This window comes from Colias eurytheme, chromosome 30 (genome assembly GCF_061535395.1).
Source record: "Colias eurytheme isolate Ceu_HAF_F1 chromosome 30, ilColEury1 Martin Lab GWU primary, whole genome shotgun sequence".
Classification (NCBI taxonomy): Eukaryota; Metazoa; Arthropoda; class Insecta; order Lepidoptera; family Pieridae; genus Colias; species Colias eurytheme.
This window is the reverse complement of record NC_143009.1, coordinates 2,282,509-2,303,206: the sequence shown is the minus strand read 5'-3', so window position 1 is coordinate 2,303,206 and position 20,698 is coordinate 2,282,509. Positions and strand designations below refer to the sequence as shown.

The window sequence follows — 20,698 nt, the reverse complement described above, 5'->3', positions numbered from 1 at the left end:
ACACTAAAACAATTAGACATAATGGGGTTAGAATTAAACTATTCAAATAAGGAAAACATAAAAATAAACAATATAAAAAGAAGCTCTTTTTAAAAACTGAAAAAAAATCGTCGTTACTTTTAATATAATATGTGCATGCGCGCGCATGTGTTTGATGTGTGTCTCTATGTTTGCGCGCGTGTATTTGTTTCTGTATGTTTTCCAATATATATTTAATTAAAACCAAATCCTCCTTGTTCCAGATCACAATGAAAGTTCGCGACGTAGTATTGATATCGATACTATGTTTCGGTCTGGCGGCCATATTGTTTGCGATTGCCGCGTATTTGTACATACGGAGTAGACGGAGGAAGAGGGATGATGATGAGGAAGGCACCAGCTGTGCTATACGGTAAGTGGTTTTGGAAAATGGACTTTAACGTATAATTAATAGCGCTCAAAATCAGTTAATTATGTTATGAAATAAATGCATTATGCTCGCGTGAAGTAAGTTCTATATTTTGGAAATTTAAGATTGCGCATAATCAATTTCAAATACGTTAAAAGTTTTTAATTTTTAAATGTTGATTGTATAATAATGAAGGACATGAAATATAATAAACTACTAAGTTATGTTCTCAACAAAATGTTAAAGCTTTTTGATGCGAAGCTGGTTAGCTCTAGTAAGCTAGGTAATATTATAAGTAGTCTAGTATATTAGTACAATAATATAACCGAATAAAAAGTTATATTTTTTATTATAAATTTCAGTGAGTTTAACAACTTTTACTTTTAAATGAAATAACCTTTATTTACATATTATTTTCATATTTAAGTCATACACCGGTTTAATTATGTTTCGTTAGAATGTTGTTACATACATATCCATTACAAAGGGTTTTATTAAAATAAATATGCCTTTAAAAAATTCAGTATTGCTAAATAAACAATGTATTCAGTAACATGTCTGTTTTATATCTCTTTAGACTCGTGAATTTAAATTCGTTATCTGTTATCCATTAAATCTTTGCTGGCAACATTATTTTTAGTCTGTGGTTAACCGGTGACATCTGTCAAAAGATCTAGACGTTTGCGCGCCATTTCGTGAAGAATAATACATTTGAATTAGTGAAAATGTATTTTTATTGTATATGGTTTTCACGCATAAACTACTGGACCGATTTTGATGTAATTTGGCACAGATAATCTTTAGACCCTGAGAAAGAACATAGGCTACCTTTTATTGCGAAATATGTACGACGTGCGAAGCCGGGGCGGACCGCTAGTGTTTTATAAAAATGTTGTTAAATTGTTAAGAGGAATAGTACTGTAATTTGTAATATCTCTTTTTCATTAAATGGAGTAATTATAACTTTATTTCTCAACCGTAGGTACAGTTAAACAAACATGAAATACAAGGAACAGGAAAAATGGAATACGCGGAACCCGTCATTAATTATATCCAAAATACGTCGATTTATGCTTACAAAATACGTCGTTGTCAATAAATACTAGGATTATGATCACATGTGTGCGTGTACTAGTGTACACACGTAAGAAGTGAAACCTCTTTAAATGACCTTATTTTTCAATATATAATTTACTATATTATATACAACTTTGCAGAAATACGTCGAATTACGCGTGGTAGGGATAAGAAAAAGATAGCGCGTAACGGAAAAACGTCACGCGTAACGAAAAAATGTTACACTAAATTTTTTTCCAACCCCGATAAAGAAGTTTCACTTCAATTAAGGTTACTTTTATTTATTTTTTATCACAAGCTACAGCTTTCGTCAATATTTTTCTAGGGTTTTAGTCACAGGCCATAACGTTTATCAAACAGCACCCTTTTTTGCACAATCGGTAAAAACACGAGAGATAAGTTTGCGACGAAAACAGTTTTATGACGTCATAAACATAGTAACTTGTCCACTTTGAATTTGTTACAACGATATTTGTTTGATTTTACTTCGAAATGTTTTTTCCAAACTGTTTCTCTTGTATAAGTTTTTGTGAATAATTATATATTTTATTTATTTATTTCATTTATTACACATTACTATTTACTGTGCTGGTAAATACTTTCTTTAAACTAAAACTCATAACTAGACTAGCACAGCCTTATCACTTAAGAGTGATCTCTTCCAGGCAACGAAATAATTATAAACGAAGAAAGGAATAATGGTAATAGCAATTACTAAAAATATATTTTTTTTCCAAAATAATTGGTATGTTATAGTACCTATAAGCCTTCTTGATTTATTTAAAAAATGAATTATGTCGTAGGTACTTTTTCTCATGGTGGATATTTATTAAGCCTAACTTAATTTTAATAGTCTCATTAGTACGTAATATGAAACTCACAATTAAAAACTTTTAATTAATATATTTCTCTCTATAATATTAGTATCAATAGTTGAAACGGTTATTTGAATATTTGGAAACCTTATGGAAATATGCAATATCATTTTCATCATAATATGCATTAACGTTTAACCTATATTTTGTACTAGTGGTCCGCCCCGGCTTCGCCCGTGGTACATATTTGGAAATAAAAGGTAGCCTATGTCCTATGTCCTTTTTTCGGGTATCAAAATATGTCCATACCAAATTTCATGCAAATTGGTTCAGTAGTTTAGGCGTGATTGAGTAACAGACAGACAGACAGAGTTACTTTCGCATTTATAATATTAGTATGGATACGTAGTATATTATTATTAGTCTGTGCTATATTTGCCCCTACTGTTAAACACAATCCCATATTAAAATAATAATTATTATGTTACAAGCTGCCCTAGTAGACATTGTACTGCCCTATTGTCCCTTTTCGTGTTTCCATAAGAACCTTCCTTGTGCCTTAACAAAAACGTTTAAAAAAGCTTAATTGCAGGTCAAGCCATTCTCGAGAGTCGAGATTTACGCTAAGCAACACATTAGGCGATTCATTATTATTATTTAGAATTGAGATAATTCGATTTGCTAAATTGTAAAATAATATACATTTCGTTTATCATTTTATTTCACTCAATCGTTCGAACTTCGAACTATATTATAACGATATTTACTTCTCTTTACCTAGTTACCATTTTATAAGAGCTTCCATAAGACATTTAAATACTATAGTAATACTATATTATGTTAAATAAGTAATATATCTAGAATAATAATATCTCTACATAATCTAAAACTGAAATTCATTGATTTTTAACATTTTACTAGGTACATAGATAGTAAGAATGTTTGTACATATAATCTTAAATTCTTCGACCTCTGCCTTTAATCGGATAAAATTCAAAGCGAACGCTAGTAAACTTTAAAAGAAGATAAATAATTCAGTTCGCGCCATTTTGAAATCCGGATCAACTGTCAATGTTTCTTAACAGCCAGCTTGAAAGTTTTTTAATCTGTGCCTTTTGAAATAGTTCGAGAGAATTCTATTTTTATTAAGTGATTATTTAGTTAATTTTATTGATTATGAATAACGATGTTTATTTTATTTATGTTCGTATTAGGTCAATATTATATTTTGATAGGTATAGTTAATGATGAAAGACAAAATTGATGATTCGTAGAATATAATATGAGAATATCGTGCAAGCGTCCATGACGTGACGGTATTGCCAGTATTGCCATGGGCCATGGCCCATGACGCGACCTTGACGTGACATTTTACTCTCAACGCGTCTAAAGAAGTTTTACTTCAAAATAATATTATGTTCTTTCGAAATATTATGAATTGACATTTATTTACTTTAAACTTTACAATTTCAATATTATTATTACACAGGTTACATTAAATTCTAAAACCTCGTCTCGCCATTATAACTTCTAATAATTACTAATTAAAGTCGAAATTGGTTCGTATAACAATTACATTAGAAAGAAGAAAACCCATAAATCAAATAATTTCAAATATCCAATCTTAAATCACAAATCTGGCAATTATGTAACTGTCAAATATATAACATCAAAAGGTCGTAAGTACCAACAAATCAATTTATATAATACACTCTATTTCTCAAACTTATAGTTCATTTTAGCACAAACGCTTTTATGACAGTCGTTCGAAAGCCTTTGCTAAGCTAATTTCAATCTTATTCCATTGGTATAGAGTTAAATTTGAAATGTACGATTGTTTTATGATAAATGGCGGGCTTATTACATAAATCGGTTATCTAATAATAAAATCTCGGAAAATAGCTGTTTTGGGCGCGATAAGAAATATGATTTGTTTATGTGATAATACTATTTTCCAATTATTAAAGAAAATGTTAAATAGGTAGGTATCTTATAAAACAATATTAATAACTAGCCGTGCCCGCGACTTCGTCCGCGTGGAATTCTAAAAGTAGCCTATGTACCTACATAGGCTACTTTTAGAACTTTTACTTTTTTTTTAATCTTTATGCTATGTAATAGCATGGACTAATAGAATCTAAAGTATTAGTCCATGGTAATAGTAAATAGCCGATATAAACAGTACCTACTGTTTATATCGGCTATTTACTGTTACATAGCATTGAAAGTTCCGTCAGAAACGGTCCAGCCGGACACAGACAGACAAAAATTATAAAAATGTATTGATTGGTAAGGTTTGGTATGCTTCTAAGCCAGAGGTCGTGGTTTCGATTCCCACCCAGGGCAAATATATTATGTGTGATCATCATCGATGTTTGCTCTGTGTCTGGGTAATAATTATCTATGTAAGTATAGATTTAAAATTATACATATATATATATGTACGTTTATCAGCCATTTGGTTTCCATAACACAAGCGAAAAGCTTAGTATGGGATCAGATCGTGCCGTGTGTGAAAAATGTCCTAAAATATTTATATATTTACCATTTTAATAATAACCGTGGCAAAGCCGGGGTGAACAGCTAGTATCACTACATAGTATAAAACAAAGTCGCTTTCTCTGTCCCTATGTCCCTTTGTATGCTTAAATATTTAAAACTTTGCAACGGATTTGGATGCGGTTTTTTCAATAGATAGAGTGATTCAAGAGGAAGGTTTTAGTATATCATTTATTAGGTTTTAGACAAAGCGGGCGAAGCCGCGGGCGATAAGCTAGTTAGATAGATGTTAGATAATATATTGTCAATTTGAATGCTTTCAAATCATGATATGCAACCACAAGACATAATAATAGACGTAGGAAGCCGTAATAATAGACGCGCCAAGTATGGCTCATGCAGCCTCCAATCTCATGATTTATTTACTATTTTAATAGGCATGACGAAAGATTTTGAAATCCTCTTCCATAATGTGTGTATACGTTTACTATACAAGAAAAACCCTATATTTCGGTAATATACTTAAATTTAACGAAGATAAAAGCCATTTTCCAAAAAATATTTATTAACTGTGCCAAAACAGCTCGCAGGTGTCATGGCGTAGGCGTGACGTCACATTTTGGTAAATACGTAATTATTTGTACGCATTGCGAAGAAAATTAAAAAAATATTTATTTAATATGTTTTATAGAAACGAATTTCAAAGTTTATAAGTGGTGTGCAGTATTGCAGTGTGAATCCACATAAAAATAATGCTCAAAAATGTGTTAGTAATTATTTTAAACGAGAAAATAATAAGAAATGATCGTATAAAGTTGGCGCGGAGAACCCCGAACCATGTATTCGTGAATTCGCAATTATATTTATGTTCTGAGTCGATAAATCATACGTGAAACAATAGAAAATAAATAAAAATGCGTATTCTCAACATATTCATAACAACAAAAAACATCTGATTTGAGTTGTTTACTTAAGCATGACGTCACGCGTGTTTTAGTCAAAATGGCCAACTGCAGTATTTCAATGTTTTATTTTATTGATAATCTCATTAATCTTAATGTTTTTAAGATTTCTAAGTCACTATATGTAATTTATCTATTATACATTTTCCCTTAAAAACACTAATACGATCATTTATGGATACTGTCGTCATGCCTATAACCGTGGCAAAGCCGGGGTGAACAGATAGTATTAGATAGATATATTGTCAATTTGAATGCTTTCAAATCATGTAATATATGCATTATGGAACCACAAGGCATAATTATAGACATAGGAAGCCGAAATAATAGACACGCCAAGTATGGCTCATGCAGCCTCCAATACCTCATACATATTCAAGATTCTGCGGTAAGGTTAGAAGCTAGATATATCAAGGTGAATCAGTTCTAATAATGTGATACTAGGTTTTTCCCGTGACTTCGGTTACATCTCTAACATTTTTAAATCGAATTGAAGCTGTGACTGAAGGTAGACGAAAATTGTATTAAAAAAAATTTTAACATTAAAATTACATACATCTATGCTGGCGTTTATCGGTTGAACTGTTCCAGAGATAATCAGTGGCAAACAGAAAGTTTATTTTTAAAGAAATACCTAGACATTTGTAATTTTACTTGTATTTAGTAGGGATAGACAATTTATAGATTTTTAACTGAACTGTAACAATCACGGTAATAATCGTTTTTCTAAAAGTACCCTGATACTCAGGTGTATAAAAATCAGTTTACGACCTCCTTATCACTTACGAGTACTAAAATTGTTTATGATTTTTTCTGAAAACTATCTATCCACATAAAAACAACATAAAAATATGTATAGCCGTTTTGAAGGAGCTTGTTTAAAAGTACAGTGACACGAGAATTTCATATAATATACATTATTTTATACAATTATAGTAATCATGTAAGAAGTACATACCTTGAATGTACATAAGTATATGTCATAAAGTTCTTTTAACACTTTTATCACAAAAAATTTTCAAATCGGTCCAGTAGTTCTTGAGATTAGCGCGTTCAAACAAACTCTTCAGCTTTATAATATTAAGTATAGAAGTATAGATTAAAGATTTAGAAAACCACGTATTTAATGTAAATTGGTTACAGTATTTTTCGATGGATTTTATTTACGTAAATAAATACTATACTTACATTATTATCTTCCTTCCAAGTAAATACCAGAAGCAGCTCTTGTATACGACCCTAAATCTAAGAAGTTAAGGTTTTGACCTAAATTGACCTGAATGGATGAATACGCTGCCCTTGAGGTCGAAAAGTTATTTTTACTTTATCCGCTAAAGGGTTCTGAATAATTTTAATAGAACTTTCAAACTCAGTTTTATATTATTTTCGAATGAAATCATTCAATTATTATCAAAGTTATATATAGCTTCTGAATTAACCACTTCGTTTTATTAACTGTTTTAAGGCCGTGTATACGCGGTCCGTGCGCTGTTTGGCTCAAATATGTGATTTTTCAAACCAGATTGTCCATCAACCTCTTATCTTACAAACATATGAATTACTAATAATTTTAGGAAATTTTATTGTCTATGTAGTTAGTTAAGAGTTTTTTTCAATTAATACAGTATTTCTGAATACCATCAAGATAACTGAGCCGATGGTTACTTGATTTCACTTTTAGTGTCAATTTCGAAGCTAAAAATATCTGAAATTGCTGACAGATCTAACACACAATTATTTTTAACTAACTGCAAAAATCCTTATTAAAATAGTTAGTTAAAAGATTTTTTTATTTTGGACTCCTAACTTACGAAATTAAAATCCGAACAATGTGAATTTTTTTAGAAATTATAGTCGACAAAATGATTATTTTCACCAAGATATTTGACTTTATTGAATATAATTTATACATATTGCAATAAAAGAATGTCTTACTTATAAGATAAAATTTAAAAAATCAACTAAGGTACCTCTATTATTTTTCTACAAATTTTTTTAAAGTACTATAAAACACTGCGCGCGACCCGATTAAAATCAGTCGGCAGCGAGCCTTTCCAGAGAGAGGACATGTTGCTCGGCGCTCTCCTGTGGACCTATGCTGTTCATAGTAAAAGGATAGCGCAAGCCGCGATCTATCGTAATAGATCGCGGAGTTTTTGACTTGCGTTAAATAGAATATGCGCTCTTAATAGGAAAATTTGTATGTTTGTATGGAATACCTACTTTCCGAAATAGCTATATGACAGTGAATTTCACTCGCAAGTAGCAGATAGCTAATGTACCTACCTATTATTGGACAATTAAAAAATTCATGTTCATGTTCATGTTCATGTTCATGTTCATGTTCATGTTCATGTTCATGTTCATGTTCATGTTCATGTTCATGTTCATGTTCATGTTCATGTTCATGTTCATGTTCATGTTCATGTTCATGTTCGTGTTCATGTTCGTGTTCATGTTCATGTTCGTGTTCATGAACATGAGTCGTTTTCGTTTTCATTTTCATTTCGGCATGCTATAGGCTTTTTTAAATCCAAGTACTAAACACGTGAACAGAATAATCGTAGATAACTTGAAAACTGAAGATATCTTAAAATCGAGATAGATTTAGTGTCTAGACTGGCATTTTATTCAGGTAAAGGTAACGACGTGATCGGAAAACTATATTTCAGTACAATAATATCGTTATATATTACGTACCTACATACATAATATTCTGTTGGGATGAAGAGAAAATTTCGTCATCAATCTATTTACGTTTTTAGTTTCTAGCATGAAAGAGTTGAAATTGTAAACAATACCTAAACATGTTTGAGAGTTTGCATATATTGCCTTTCGACCGCAGGACCCATTCCCGTGGGATTTCCGGGATAAAAATCCTTATTAGTGTTAATCCAAGTTTCCCTCTATGTGCATTGTGCATGCCAAACTTAATGAAAATCGGTTCAGCAGTTTTTGCGTGAAGGAGCGAGAAACAAAAAAACATTTTGTGTGAAATCTGATAAATGTGAATACATAATAAATAATTATATAATATGAGGCGTTATTAATTATTATTAGTTGTACAGTGTACTAGATGGATGCGTGCAATGCCACGTTATCAACTAGTCTTGTTCATAATTTTATTTTCTGTAATATTTCACGTACAAAACTCCGCCAAAAATTTGGCAACACTCACACATTCTCCGTTAAAACATAGGAAAAAAGATTCTTATCTTTTGTATTATAATAAAGTTCCACATGTCTCCCGAATTTATTAACACATAATCTCGTTATATTCCGCATTGTACCCTCAAATAGTCCCCTGGCATAATTAGTTTCAATAATGACATTAGGGTTCCTAATATTGACATAATGACAGATAATGCTCTTCACATAAAACGTCAAATAAAGCTAAACGGTTCGACCATCACGTTGCAAATTGGACTGAAATATGTTTACAGAAAATTCGACCGTATTTAAAGAGAATAGAGTCGATATTTGACCGCAACACGGACACGTTAGATTTCGATACATAAGTGCCATCTACACAAATAAAGCTAATTTGGCGGGTCTGTTCCGTATTGCTCTTTTTAGTTGTACCAGTTAGAGTCGGAAATTGGACGTGTTTTGTGCCAAATTCGTTGATTTTATGATTAACGTTATTCATGAAGAATTCAAGTTGATAAAAGTAATGCTAATTGGAAGTCATTCCTAAAATGTTGCTATTTGATCCGTAATTCTTTGTATTTTTTATCTGTTAGTTTAATTACAAGCTCAATATACTTGAGATATTCTTAGTTGATGGTAATATGTTTAAAATATAAACGTAATGACGTTTCAAAAGTGTTTCTAGAAGAAGTTTAATTGAATAAATAAATGTTTGAGTTTGAGTGGGAGAAAATCTTGAAATCAATCGACTTTCCAATAATTACTCGTCCTGTAAAAATTATATAAAATGTCACATTTGTATAAACTAAACCAATTCTTCAAAGAAAAACTATACTTTCCCGAAACGAAAACAGACTGGTTCAATCATGCAAAAATTTGATCATTTTATAATAAGAGAATTTGATATGTATACAACTAATTAATTTTATTACAAATTGCACATACCAAACGAATACAATTGAAAACATTTACTGAAATACCACAAACAAATTGAATCAAAACAGCAACTTGAAAATGCAAAAAAATTCGAACTCTATTTCCTTTAGCGAAGGTACAATTTTGAAAGCTATGTAAATTCGTCTTAATCACATCAGTACTTAAATTCTGCCTCAAAATTATTATACAACACAATATTTTCTTCTTGTAACAAGAGATTTATTCAATGGAGTGGCTTACAGCGGCGCCTAGAGGAAAACACTTTCCATTTGTTCTGCATCGCGATGCTATTGCAATGTATAATGACCCGTATAACTGAGGCGTAAAGTAGCAATTTGCATGGCCTGGTTTTAAGGGTTGATTTGGTTATCAGCTGCTATGCTAAAATGGATTCTATTGCTATAGAAATAAGGTCGTATTTACGTTATACACATGGGATGTGGATGGGAATTCTTAAACCGGCAACTCAGTCTATTCACGAAATTGGTGGATCAAAGTTGCTTTTCGATCCAACCATACATTTATTCAAGCATTGTTTGAAATAGATGTTAAATTTCCGAACGTGTTAGAATTCCAGAAGTTTAATTTGCGCGGGAAATTCGCGTTCTAATTTTGAATTTTGGCGCAGTATTCGACTGGTGCAATGTAAATAAAAAGTTGGTGCACCAAAGAGGTTTATTGTGACATTTTTATGAGTTCGTGGATGCAAAGTCGGAATATGAGTTTAAAAAGGTAAATATAATAAAGTAGAGTAGATTATAATGTAGGATATCCTTTTTCTTTGTTTGTTATTGTTAAGGTTTTGTTCAGCCGGTATTTCTATTTGATAAAGGTAAACCTATTAAATTTTATATTGAGCTTATGCCGTGGTTCAAATGTTATTAGATTGTCGAGTTCCAATACTGAATATGCGTAGGTATAGGTAGGTACATTTTATAAATTAAGTAAACATGTCTTGTTCGTTATACATAATAATTTAGCTTCATATTTGAATAATCTTTTAGCATAAGAAATAGCCGTTAATTTTCTGCCGCATCGTAGTAAATTAACAAATGAACATAATAAAACGTAATTATACAGTACATTCCTCATTTAATATTTTATGTTTAACTAGCTTACCGCCCGCGGCTTCGTCCGCTTTGTCCAAAACCTAATAAATAAATTATATATGTACTAAAACCTTCCTCTTGAATCACTCTATCTATTAAAAAAACTGCATCAAAATCTGTTGCGTAGTTTTAAAGATTTAAGCATACAAAGGGACACAGGGACAGAGAAAGCGACTTTGTTTTATACTATGTAGTGATAATACACAATATACTCCAATATTTATGAAACCTAGAAACAACAAAGAATAAAGAAAGCCATTTGCAAAACTAGTATCAACGTGCGTCTTTACTTACGTGACCAAAAAGTAGCAAATATTTTGACTGTAATCTATCTCTACATCTTTATCAAAATTGATCTAATTCTGATAAGCTGTTTTTGCATGAAGTTTAATCCATCTTACAAGATTTCGTATGTTTTTGATAGAAGTAAGATTAAGAACTTATTATAAAGATACACAGACAACGAAAACAACAAATAAGAGCGTGTCTGTGCACACGTGTCAGAAGTGAAACTTCTTTCATTCAAAGACGCCATAATCATCGCCTTACTCCATGACGTGACGGCATTGCCATGATGCGATTTTGAAATTTTACTCTCAACGTGCCTAAATAAGTTTCAGTTCAAAATTCCACGTATAATGAGATAAGAAAAAGATTAATAACAAAAATATTATATTAATTATCTTTACTATGCCAAAGATATTAATTTTTAATAGTATCGATGCCTGAAATAATTACCTACTGGAAGAAAACAATTCTACTATTAAGTAGAAAATGAAATCAATAAAGAATCACGTTTATCTGAAACTTATAGCGGTGCATTGCTCCGCTCCTGTTGGTCTTAGCGTGATGATATTATATAGCCTTCCTCGATAAATGGGCTATCAATCAATGAAATAATTTTTCAAATCGGATCAGTACTTCCTGACATTAGAACGTTCAAACAACCAAACAAACTCTTCAGTTTATAATATTAATTTATATAGACAGATTATGAATTTGAAAAGTTTGTTTGTTTGCGCTAGAACGCGCTAATTTCAGTAACCACGGGTCCGATTTGAAAATTATTTCAATTTTCTATCTAAGCCTTTTTATCGAGGAAGGTTATAAGCTTTATATAATACTAGCTTTCCGCCCGCGGCTTCGCCCGCGTTTTCAGAGAAAAACCCGTTCCCGTAGGATTTCCGGGATAAAACCTATCCTATGTCCTTTCTCGGGTATCAAAATATATCTATACCAAATTTCATGCAAATTGGTTCAGTAGTTCAGGCGTGATTGAGTAACAGACAGACAGACAGAGTTACTTTCGCATTTATAATATTAGTATGGATTATCATCACGCTAAGACCTTTACAGTACAATATGGAGGTCTTCAAGAAAAGACTGAACAGGTACCTTTTAGGGAAGCGCGCTCCATCAGCTTACCATCAGGCGAGATTGTGGTCAAGCGCTTCCCTATCATACAATAAAAAAAGAGCGGAGAAATGCGGGTAAAACCGCGGGATACAGCTAGTAAAGTAAAATAATATATCTATCTAAAACTCCCTTTATTATCAGTGTTTTCGTGTAAACGTCCAATTTATTTGCATAAAGGTTAAAATACCATGAAATTACCAGATAATCTAAAACGTTTATTTTATTGGGTCAGAGGTCAAAAATCTGATTGCGTGATGCATTGAATTATTTCTTTGGGTTATGATGTTTGTAAAATGCAAGTAATTTATGTAAATACTTTTTTTGAAATTGAAATTATAGTGAAGTGGGGAATTAAAATTGCATATTGCATATATTTATGAATGGTAGGTAATATAATGAAAAATGGCTTGTAAAATGAACCTATACCTACTTATAGCCTATGTTACTTTGGTAAAGATGTAGCTTTCTAATCGTACTTTTTTCGAATGTGGAAATTTTGAGTTAATTGAATCCGACTAATTAAAAATATCATAAAATATGTTTGTGTAAGGGACCTGAGTGCGCTTCAAGCCAGTGACAATTGGCAAGAGACCGCTCAGGACCGGGCAAGGTGGAGAGTTCTCGTCTCGGAGGCCAAGACCCACTTCGGGGTTTCAGCGCCACAGGAGTAAAGAGTAAAGTAAAGTAAAGGAATACCTTCACAGAGGTACAAATTCGGAAGAAGATCCTTTCAAACCTAGTACCTACGGACCTTGAGACGGGTTTCATCATCATATTATAGAAAATAATTTTATCCCGGAATGATATACATGTAAAACATATACTTAGCTATATATTAATTAATACCTCGTGCTCTTTTTCGTGTTTTCTCTCCATAAGAACTGTGGCTTAACAAAAACGTTTACAAAATAGCCGAATTGGTACCTAGTCATTCAGTTTTACGGTTGGCACTTTGGACGATTCATTTTTATTATATTATAGATGTTGAACTATTTTTTTAATTACCTACTTCAAGAACTAACTCTACATAACTCTTAAATCTTTATCTTATAAAATGTCAAATTATAACGTACCTATTAATAAATCTACAACCCCCATTTCATCATAATCATAATATTATAGAGTGAGTAGTTCTAGCGTAATCCAGTAACATACATTCAAACTTTCGCATTTATAATATTAGTTAGGAATGGCGTGTTGGCGTGAAGTCAAACCTCTTTAGACACCTGAAAATCGGCCAAGAGAAAGAAAGAAGCACTTATTTGACTCTTATAAAATAATACAAAACAATACAAAGAAAATAATGTTAACCATTTTATTTTCTTCTAGTTTTCTTGTTTTATAAAATAAGAATAAAATACTAAAAATGGTGGGAGTATAATTTCTTATAAGTCAAAATAATAATTATGATGTCTAAAAGATAATATAAAAGTGGGATGCTGGTAAATTAAAGAAAATGTATTTCTGTCAAACGCATTATGTCCAGCTTATTAACTACTAGAGGTCCGCCCCGGCTTCGCCCGTGGTACATATTTCGCAATAAAAGGTAGCCTATGTCCTTTCTCGGGTATCAAAATATCTCCATACCAAATTTCATGCAAATTGGTTCAGTAGTTTAGGCGTGATTGAGTAACAAACAGACAGACAGAGTTACTTTCCCATTTATAATATTAGTATGGATAATATTCTTTTTAGAAGGTTTTGAATTAGTGATGATAATGATGATAGTATGTAGTAGAGACTAGAGCCTATTACAACACATAATCTATACTAATATTATAAAGCTGAACAGTTTGTTTATTTGTTTGTTAACGCGCTAATCTCAGGAACTACTGGTTCAATAATTTGAAAAATTCTTTTAGTGTTAGATAGCCCATTAATCGAGGAAGGCTATAGGCTATATTATATCATCACGCTAAGACCAACAGGAGCTGAGCAATGCGGGTGAAACCGCGGGGCACAGCTAGTAATATAATACGATACTTATTATTGTATTTATAGTTTTAACTCTACATATTCTCGCGATTCTTCATATATCGTTTCCATTTTACAAAGTATTAGATTATGTTCTGATTTCTGTGGTATTACAATTGTAGATTTTCTGAATATGAGTTCCATCACAATACATGCAGATTGCAGACGAACTCGGTTGAGAGTTGTTAGTTGGAAAATGGAATTTTGAGCATTGTACGATCCTTGCAAGTTGCAGCTATAATAATATGTTATGTAAATAAGTACATATTAGTTGCATTCCTGAAAATATAGTCCTTTTTCGATTTCGCTAAAATACATTTTTTCACAAAGGTAGGTACTTATTTATTTTTAGACTAGATTACTGCCCGCAGCTTCGCTCGCGTTTTCCAAGAAAATCCCGTATATTTCCCGTACCTAGGTATTTTTTTGTTACCGACGCTTCTAGCTCTACGCATAAAAAGCTCTTTCATTCATTTTTTCGTTATCTACGAATTTACCATTTATCATAATATCTATTAATATGTTTCAAGCGATTACTTATTAACATAAATTGATGATGATGATAATTAATAATTGATGCTATGATAATTATTTGTCGTATCGTAGTACATTTTTTGTTGCATTTTTCCATTATTTCGGATTTTTTTTAAATAAAAGTCAGTTTTGAATAAAGCGACATCTAGTTTGCATTTTGCGTAACTGTGTAATGTTGGAATGTATGCAAGTGCGTGGAGCTACGTGAATTATAATGACACCGCTAGATGGCAGTGTTTTAAATTTATTAGAATGCTGCATACTATATGATTTTATGCTTCGGATTTGTGATATAATTACTTGTAATTACACAAGAAATTTGGTTAATTTTAGCGTAATAAAAGAATATTTCGTTTTAGTTTATATACCATTTTTATTTTGAGAATGATTGAGCGGTTTTAAATTATTTTTGATTCGTTGAATATGACGTCTCCACTTTGATGGTTCGAATTTGAATTGTGGGTAGAGCGGGAAGCTAGTTATTTTTATATAATAATAATTGTTTTTTTTTATTTATTTATAGAGCCGATTCAACAACCACGGATGGTGGTCGACAGAAGAACATGAGTAGGCTCAACGGATTCTTAAATTTGAAGACTCCATTGATAAGTACGAAGACTTTAGGGTAAGTAATAAATAATAGAGAAAATAAAGAAATCTCCTGTAAAAAATATTTTGAACATTTTTTATTATAGTGACATCTATGAACACTTATGCAAACTACAATTGAATAAATGTCATTTGAGTGTTTCCTTTCTGCAATTGTAGATGGCGCTTACTTAAAATATCGAATAAATTATTTTTATTTTTTATTCTGTTGTTTTTTTTCGTTTTCCTTTCATTTATAATCATTTATAAGCACCGCTAAAATTCTATAAAGAGAAATTAAGTTTCCTTGGAATGTCGTTTATAAGAGTAAATTCACCTACCTACCTAAGGTAACGGCACCAGTCGTGGACAAGCATCCAGTAATGGACAAAATAAATATTAAATTTAAATATTAAGATCAAAATTAACGTTATATAATTTGGCAATACTTAAAATAAAAGTTTGGTTCATAAGCTATCAGAATACGACACTTCATCTTATTCGGCCAAAATGTTTGAAGAAGGCAGAACGTTATGTTTAGTTGCTGCGACTCGTTTCGAAGAAATCCGTTTTTACTAAGGAAATCCTTAAGGAAGTGAGGACACAATTTTGGTTATAAGAATTTTTGTATAAATGTCAGCAAAATTTGATATTACTTTTATTTATAGTAGTTAAGTGCACGAAATATTACACGATTTAGTATCATGATAGGTTATGTTGTTTAAATAAAATTCTTAAGTGTCCATAACTGGATTTAATTCTATGGATATATCCATTTATGGACATATGTCGAAAATAAACTTTTTTTAAAGTTATTATTTACATGCGCTTCTCTGTATTGTCTTTTCTTTCTGATTAATAATATACCTATCACGACCATTTCAAACAAAGGGTTCCAATATTGTACAACAATTGTTCATGACTGGATTTGCTTTGGTTCCTATAATGGACATTGATATTTTTTGTTAAAATTAAGCTAATGGGTCCAACAACATAATATCTATCTAAACATGAAGAATATATTTTAGAAAAATGGGTCATTATGTGCTGTGCGACTCGTTCTCGGCTTCATTCTCTATCACTGCGTAGAGAAGTCGCACACTTATGCGTATTGTAACGCATCTATCATAGAGAGTTCTCTGATGAACTGTTTGGATCGCTGTCTGCTGCTAAATTCCACCACCATATAGCATACACGCTTAAATTTCATCCACACCATCTTGACAACAGTTTAAAAAAAGCTTTTTGTCTCGTGCTACAATTTGGAATCCATTGAAGCACGAGGGTGCTACAATTTGGAACCCATATCGATGGAACGATCAGATTAAGGCTGCTGGCGGATTCAGACTGGCGATTCACTTCACGAGTGTAGCGGAATGCCAGGAAACAGAGAGATATGGTGGAACATCGTGAAGCGGGTAACATCTACCCCCCAAACCTCATGTTGACCACGTTCGCTCTGACTAGAGTGATATAACGAAGAAGAAGAATTCCCAAAATGGATGGAATAGCAGTACTTTTTAGTTATATTTTTCATCCCTGACTTATTGAGAAAAAAAACAATATTGGTGTTTCTTAACGGACATAACTCGTATGTAACGATGCATTTGTCCAATTTTTGCCTAGAAAATGGAAATTAAGACTGTTTTAAATATTATAAGTATGCAAAATAATTATTAAGTACTATTTTTCATAAATGCATCCCCGATTTATTGTATTCCAATCATCATTTTCAAGATTCTATTGCTAACTATAAGTCTTCTCCAAGTGAAAATAACTGGAGAAACAACATTAGGTACAGTCCATAAATGGGTGTTCATAACTGGATGTTGTCCAAAACTGGGTGTCCATCATTAGATTTTTCACTGTCCAACACTGGTGCAAAAAAGTGGTTTTTTAATTTATAAATAACTTCTTTATTTATGCATTGTAATCTTTTTTCTAACATTGGTTACGTTAAACTAACATTGAACTAAAGGTATAACTAAACAATATCCAATAAAGTTAAAAAACCTACGAGAAATTTGCAAAAAACTTCAATTTTTTCCTTAATCTGTACAAGACTGGTGCCGTTACGTTACCTAGTTTTTATTTTTTTATTCGTGGCTTTATAACATGTTTCAACCGCTTATAATAATTGATAATTATTAATACTAGCTGAAAACTTGATATTATAATAGCCCAATTATTATTGCCAAGATCCCACTGCTCCATTTTTATTTTGTGTTTTTTTCTTATTAAATTAATTTTAACAATACGGATGCTTCTTTTGCTTGCTTAGTTGCTTGTAATATCTAGTTATTTGAAAAAAAAAGACAAGTAAGTTTATATAAAACTCCGTCAGCTTTGCAGCTAAATCATTTGCGAGCAGTTAAGTAGATTCCTAAGAAAAATATCTCTCTTTTTTGCTTATTATTTCACATTTTTATCTCTATAAAATTTGTGATTAAATGAGCTTATCTCAGGGAGTGCTGTTTCGAATTGAATAAATATTTTTATGTTGCGTAATCAATTCATAATCAATCAATTCATCTTCGATCAGTGGACAATGTTACAACAATGGAAAAAAATATATTCATAGAACAGACAAAGTTGCGTGGGTGAACTAGTCCATAATAATATGAATATTGGTTCACCTCAATACTGAGACGGAATTTTTTCCGGGATGCGTCCGCAAATCCGACAATCGCACAGGATATTATCTGTCGTCGAGTTTCCATTCCATTTGTACTTTATTTACATGTCAAGTTATGTACTTTTAGCTGTTCGTGTAAAAAAATAATTTAATATACAGGGTGTCACACTATTGGTATACTAAGCGCGAAGGGACTTATAGGTTTGCATACACTGATCATGAAAAAAATACTTAAACAACAAAATTACGTCAAAAAATTTTTGCTAAATTTTTCCTGAAAATCCATGTTTTCTTCTCTGGCTTCGCGCAGCCGGCATATAACGCTTCTCTAATGTGAGTATTTTGTCTATGAAAACATAATCTTAAACGATAGCCCACGTGCTGGTGGCAAAGCTGGGCGGGTTGCTTGTTATGGGTGTACACATAGAGTTTTAAGATTTCATCTATTTGAAAAAAAAATGCGTCTGGAATTTTTTAAGTATTTTTTACGTACTCAGCGTATGCAAAACTATAACCTCCTTTGAGCTTAGTATACCAACAGTGGGACACCCTGTATAGGTAAGTACTTACTTTTAGCGTAGGTATGAAAATTAATTTGATATCTGCACAAATGGGACAGAAGGTAAGGGTTAATTAGTTATTATTATATAATTTGGAATTGAAAGGAACATCTGAATAACTCTATTTTGAAATATTTATTTAATAACTAGCGGTCCGCCCCGGCTTCGCCCGTGATACATATTTACGTTTTCTCTACATAAGAACCATCCTCGTACTTCAAGGAATATAATAAAAAAAGAATTATCGAAATCGGTTCAGCCGTTCTCAAGTTATGCGCTTACATGGCGCTTACCAACACATTTTGGGATTCATTTTTATATTATAGACTAGCAGTCCGCCCCGGCTTCGCCCGTGATACATATTTACGTTTTCTCTACATAAGAACCATCCTCGTACTTCAAGGAATATAATAAAAAAAGAATTATCGAAATCGGTTCAGCCGTTCTCGAGTTATGCGCTTACCAACACATTTTGGGATTCATTTTTATATTATAGACTAGCAGTCCGCCCCGGCTTCGCCCGTGATACATATTTACGTTTTCTCTACATAAGAACCATCCTCGTACTTCAAGGAATATAATAAAAAAAGAATTATCGAAATCGGTTCAGCCGTTCTCAAGTTATGCGCTTACCAACACATTTTGGGATTCATTTTTATATTATAGATTTATATATGTGAAAACTTGTCTTTGTGTGTGTGTGTGTTTTTAAACTCGCGTGTGCGTTGAAGTCAAAGTTGCGTAGATCAAAAGTGTGTCAAAAGTCTTTTCGACATAAACACAAGCCATAGATATTCATTAACAATCGTATATAGCACAGACTGCCTTTTTCACGCTTAGTTTAAGATTTTTCATACATATATATTCAGAACTAGCGGTCCGCCCCGGCTTCGCCCGTGGTACATGTTTATGTTTTCTTTCCATAAGAACCATCCTCGTAGGTACTTCAAGGAATATTATAAAAAAGAATTATCGAAATCGGTGCACCCGTTCACGCGTGATTCCGTGAGTCGTGACCTAGAGAAATAGGGATTCATTTTTATTTTTATATAGGTATAGAGATTATTGATTTTTTACTTAAAAGGTTCGTCCATAGACACATATAACAGCTTATATTATAAAAACATGAACGCGAGTTTGAGTTTAAAAACAGAAGTTTGTTTAATTTAAGGACCTTCGCTTTATCTTATGCCTTGTACCAAACATAATTCTTACAGTAAATAGATTTTCATTTCGTATAATAACAAGCGCAATTCTTGATCTCAGTGTTATCGAAGTAGAAAATGTCGAACCAAATGTAACATGAGTGGGGAATCTAGCTATTGTTAGGAAAAATAGCAATCTATCCATACTAATATTATAAATGCGAAAGTAACTCTGTCTGTCTGTCTGTTACTCAATCATGCCTAAACTACTGAACCAATTTGCATGAAATTTGGTATGGAGATATTTTGATACCCGAGAAAGGACATAGGCTACCTTTTATTGCGAAATATGTACCACGGGCGAAGCCGGGGTGGACCTCTAGTATTATTATATTTAAAGTAATCTTAAGAGAAAATTTGACCGCCTCCTTGGTAAGAGGTTGACGCGTGAGCGTAGCACCGAGGGGTCCTGGGTTCGATTCCCGGTGGAGACGAAGAAAAAAAAATGTCTCGGTCTGGCAGGACACAGAAGGCTGATCACCTACTTGTCCCTGAAGAAAATCGATCAGTGAAACAGATGTATAATGCATCTGCCCCTTACTCCACGAGGGGACATGGGACTTCACACACTTTTAAACCCTAGGGAACATATGGGGCTAATTAGAATAATAATTTATGTTCTTATCAGTTTGAGTAGACCAATGTATTTTATAGCATAATTTAGATTAATAATCTCTTCCTGTATTATTTGAGAACGAAAGAACAATATACCTAATACAAATACTGCAACATAAATGCATATCCAATAAATTCAAATTTAAAAATTATTTATTTTTCACAAATTTTTTACAAACTTTCGCATAAATTGTAAATCCCTACATTATATTTTTACGTTTCAATTCTTAAAGCT

At 32.0% G+C, this 20,698-nt stretch overlaps 1 protein-coding gene across 2 annotated transcripts in view; it reads left to right on the top strand.

The window, feature by feature from the left end:
• Positions 1 to 248: 248 nt before the first annotated feature.
• The window catches only part of Syt7 (Synaptotagmin 7), a 259,700-nt gene continuing 239,250 nt past the window's right edge, over positions 249 to 20,698 (top strand). Inside the window, exons 1-2 of one of the 2 annotated variants that reach the window (XM_090118642.1) lie at positions 249 to 391; positions 15,384 to 15,485. In XM_090118642.1, coding sequence (XP_089974768.1) covers positions 249 to 391; positions 15,384 to 15,485 — 245 coding nt within the window. Of the gene's footprint in view, positions 392 to 10,518; positions 10,560 to 15,383; positions 15,486 to 20,698 lie in introns of those variants that run through there. The other variant, XM_090118644.1, reaches the window with a different exon arrangement.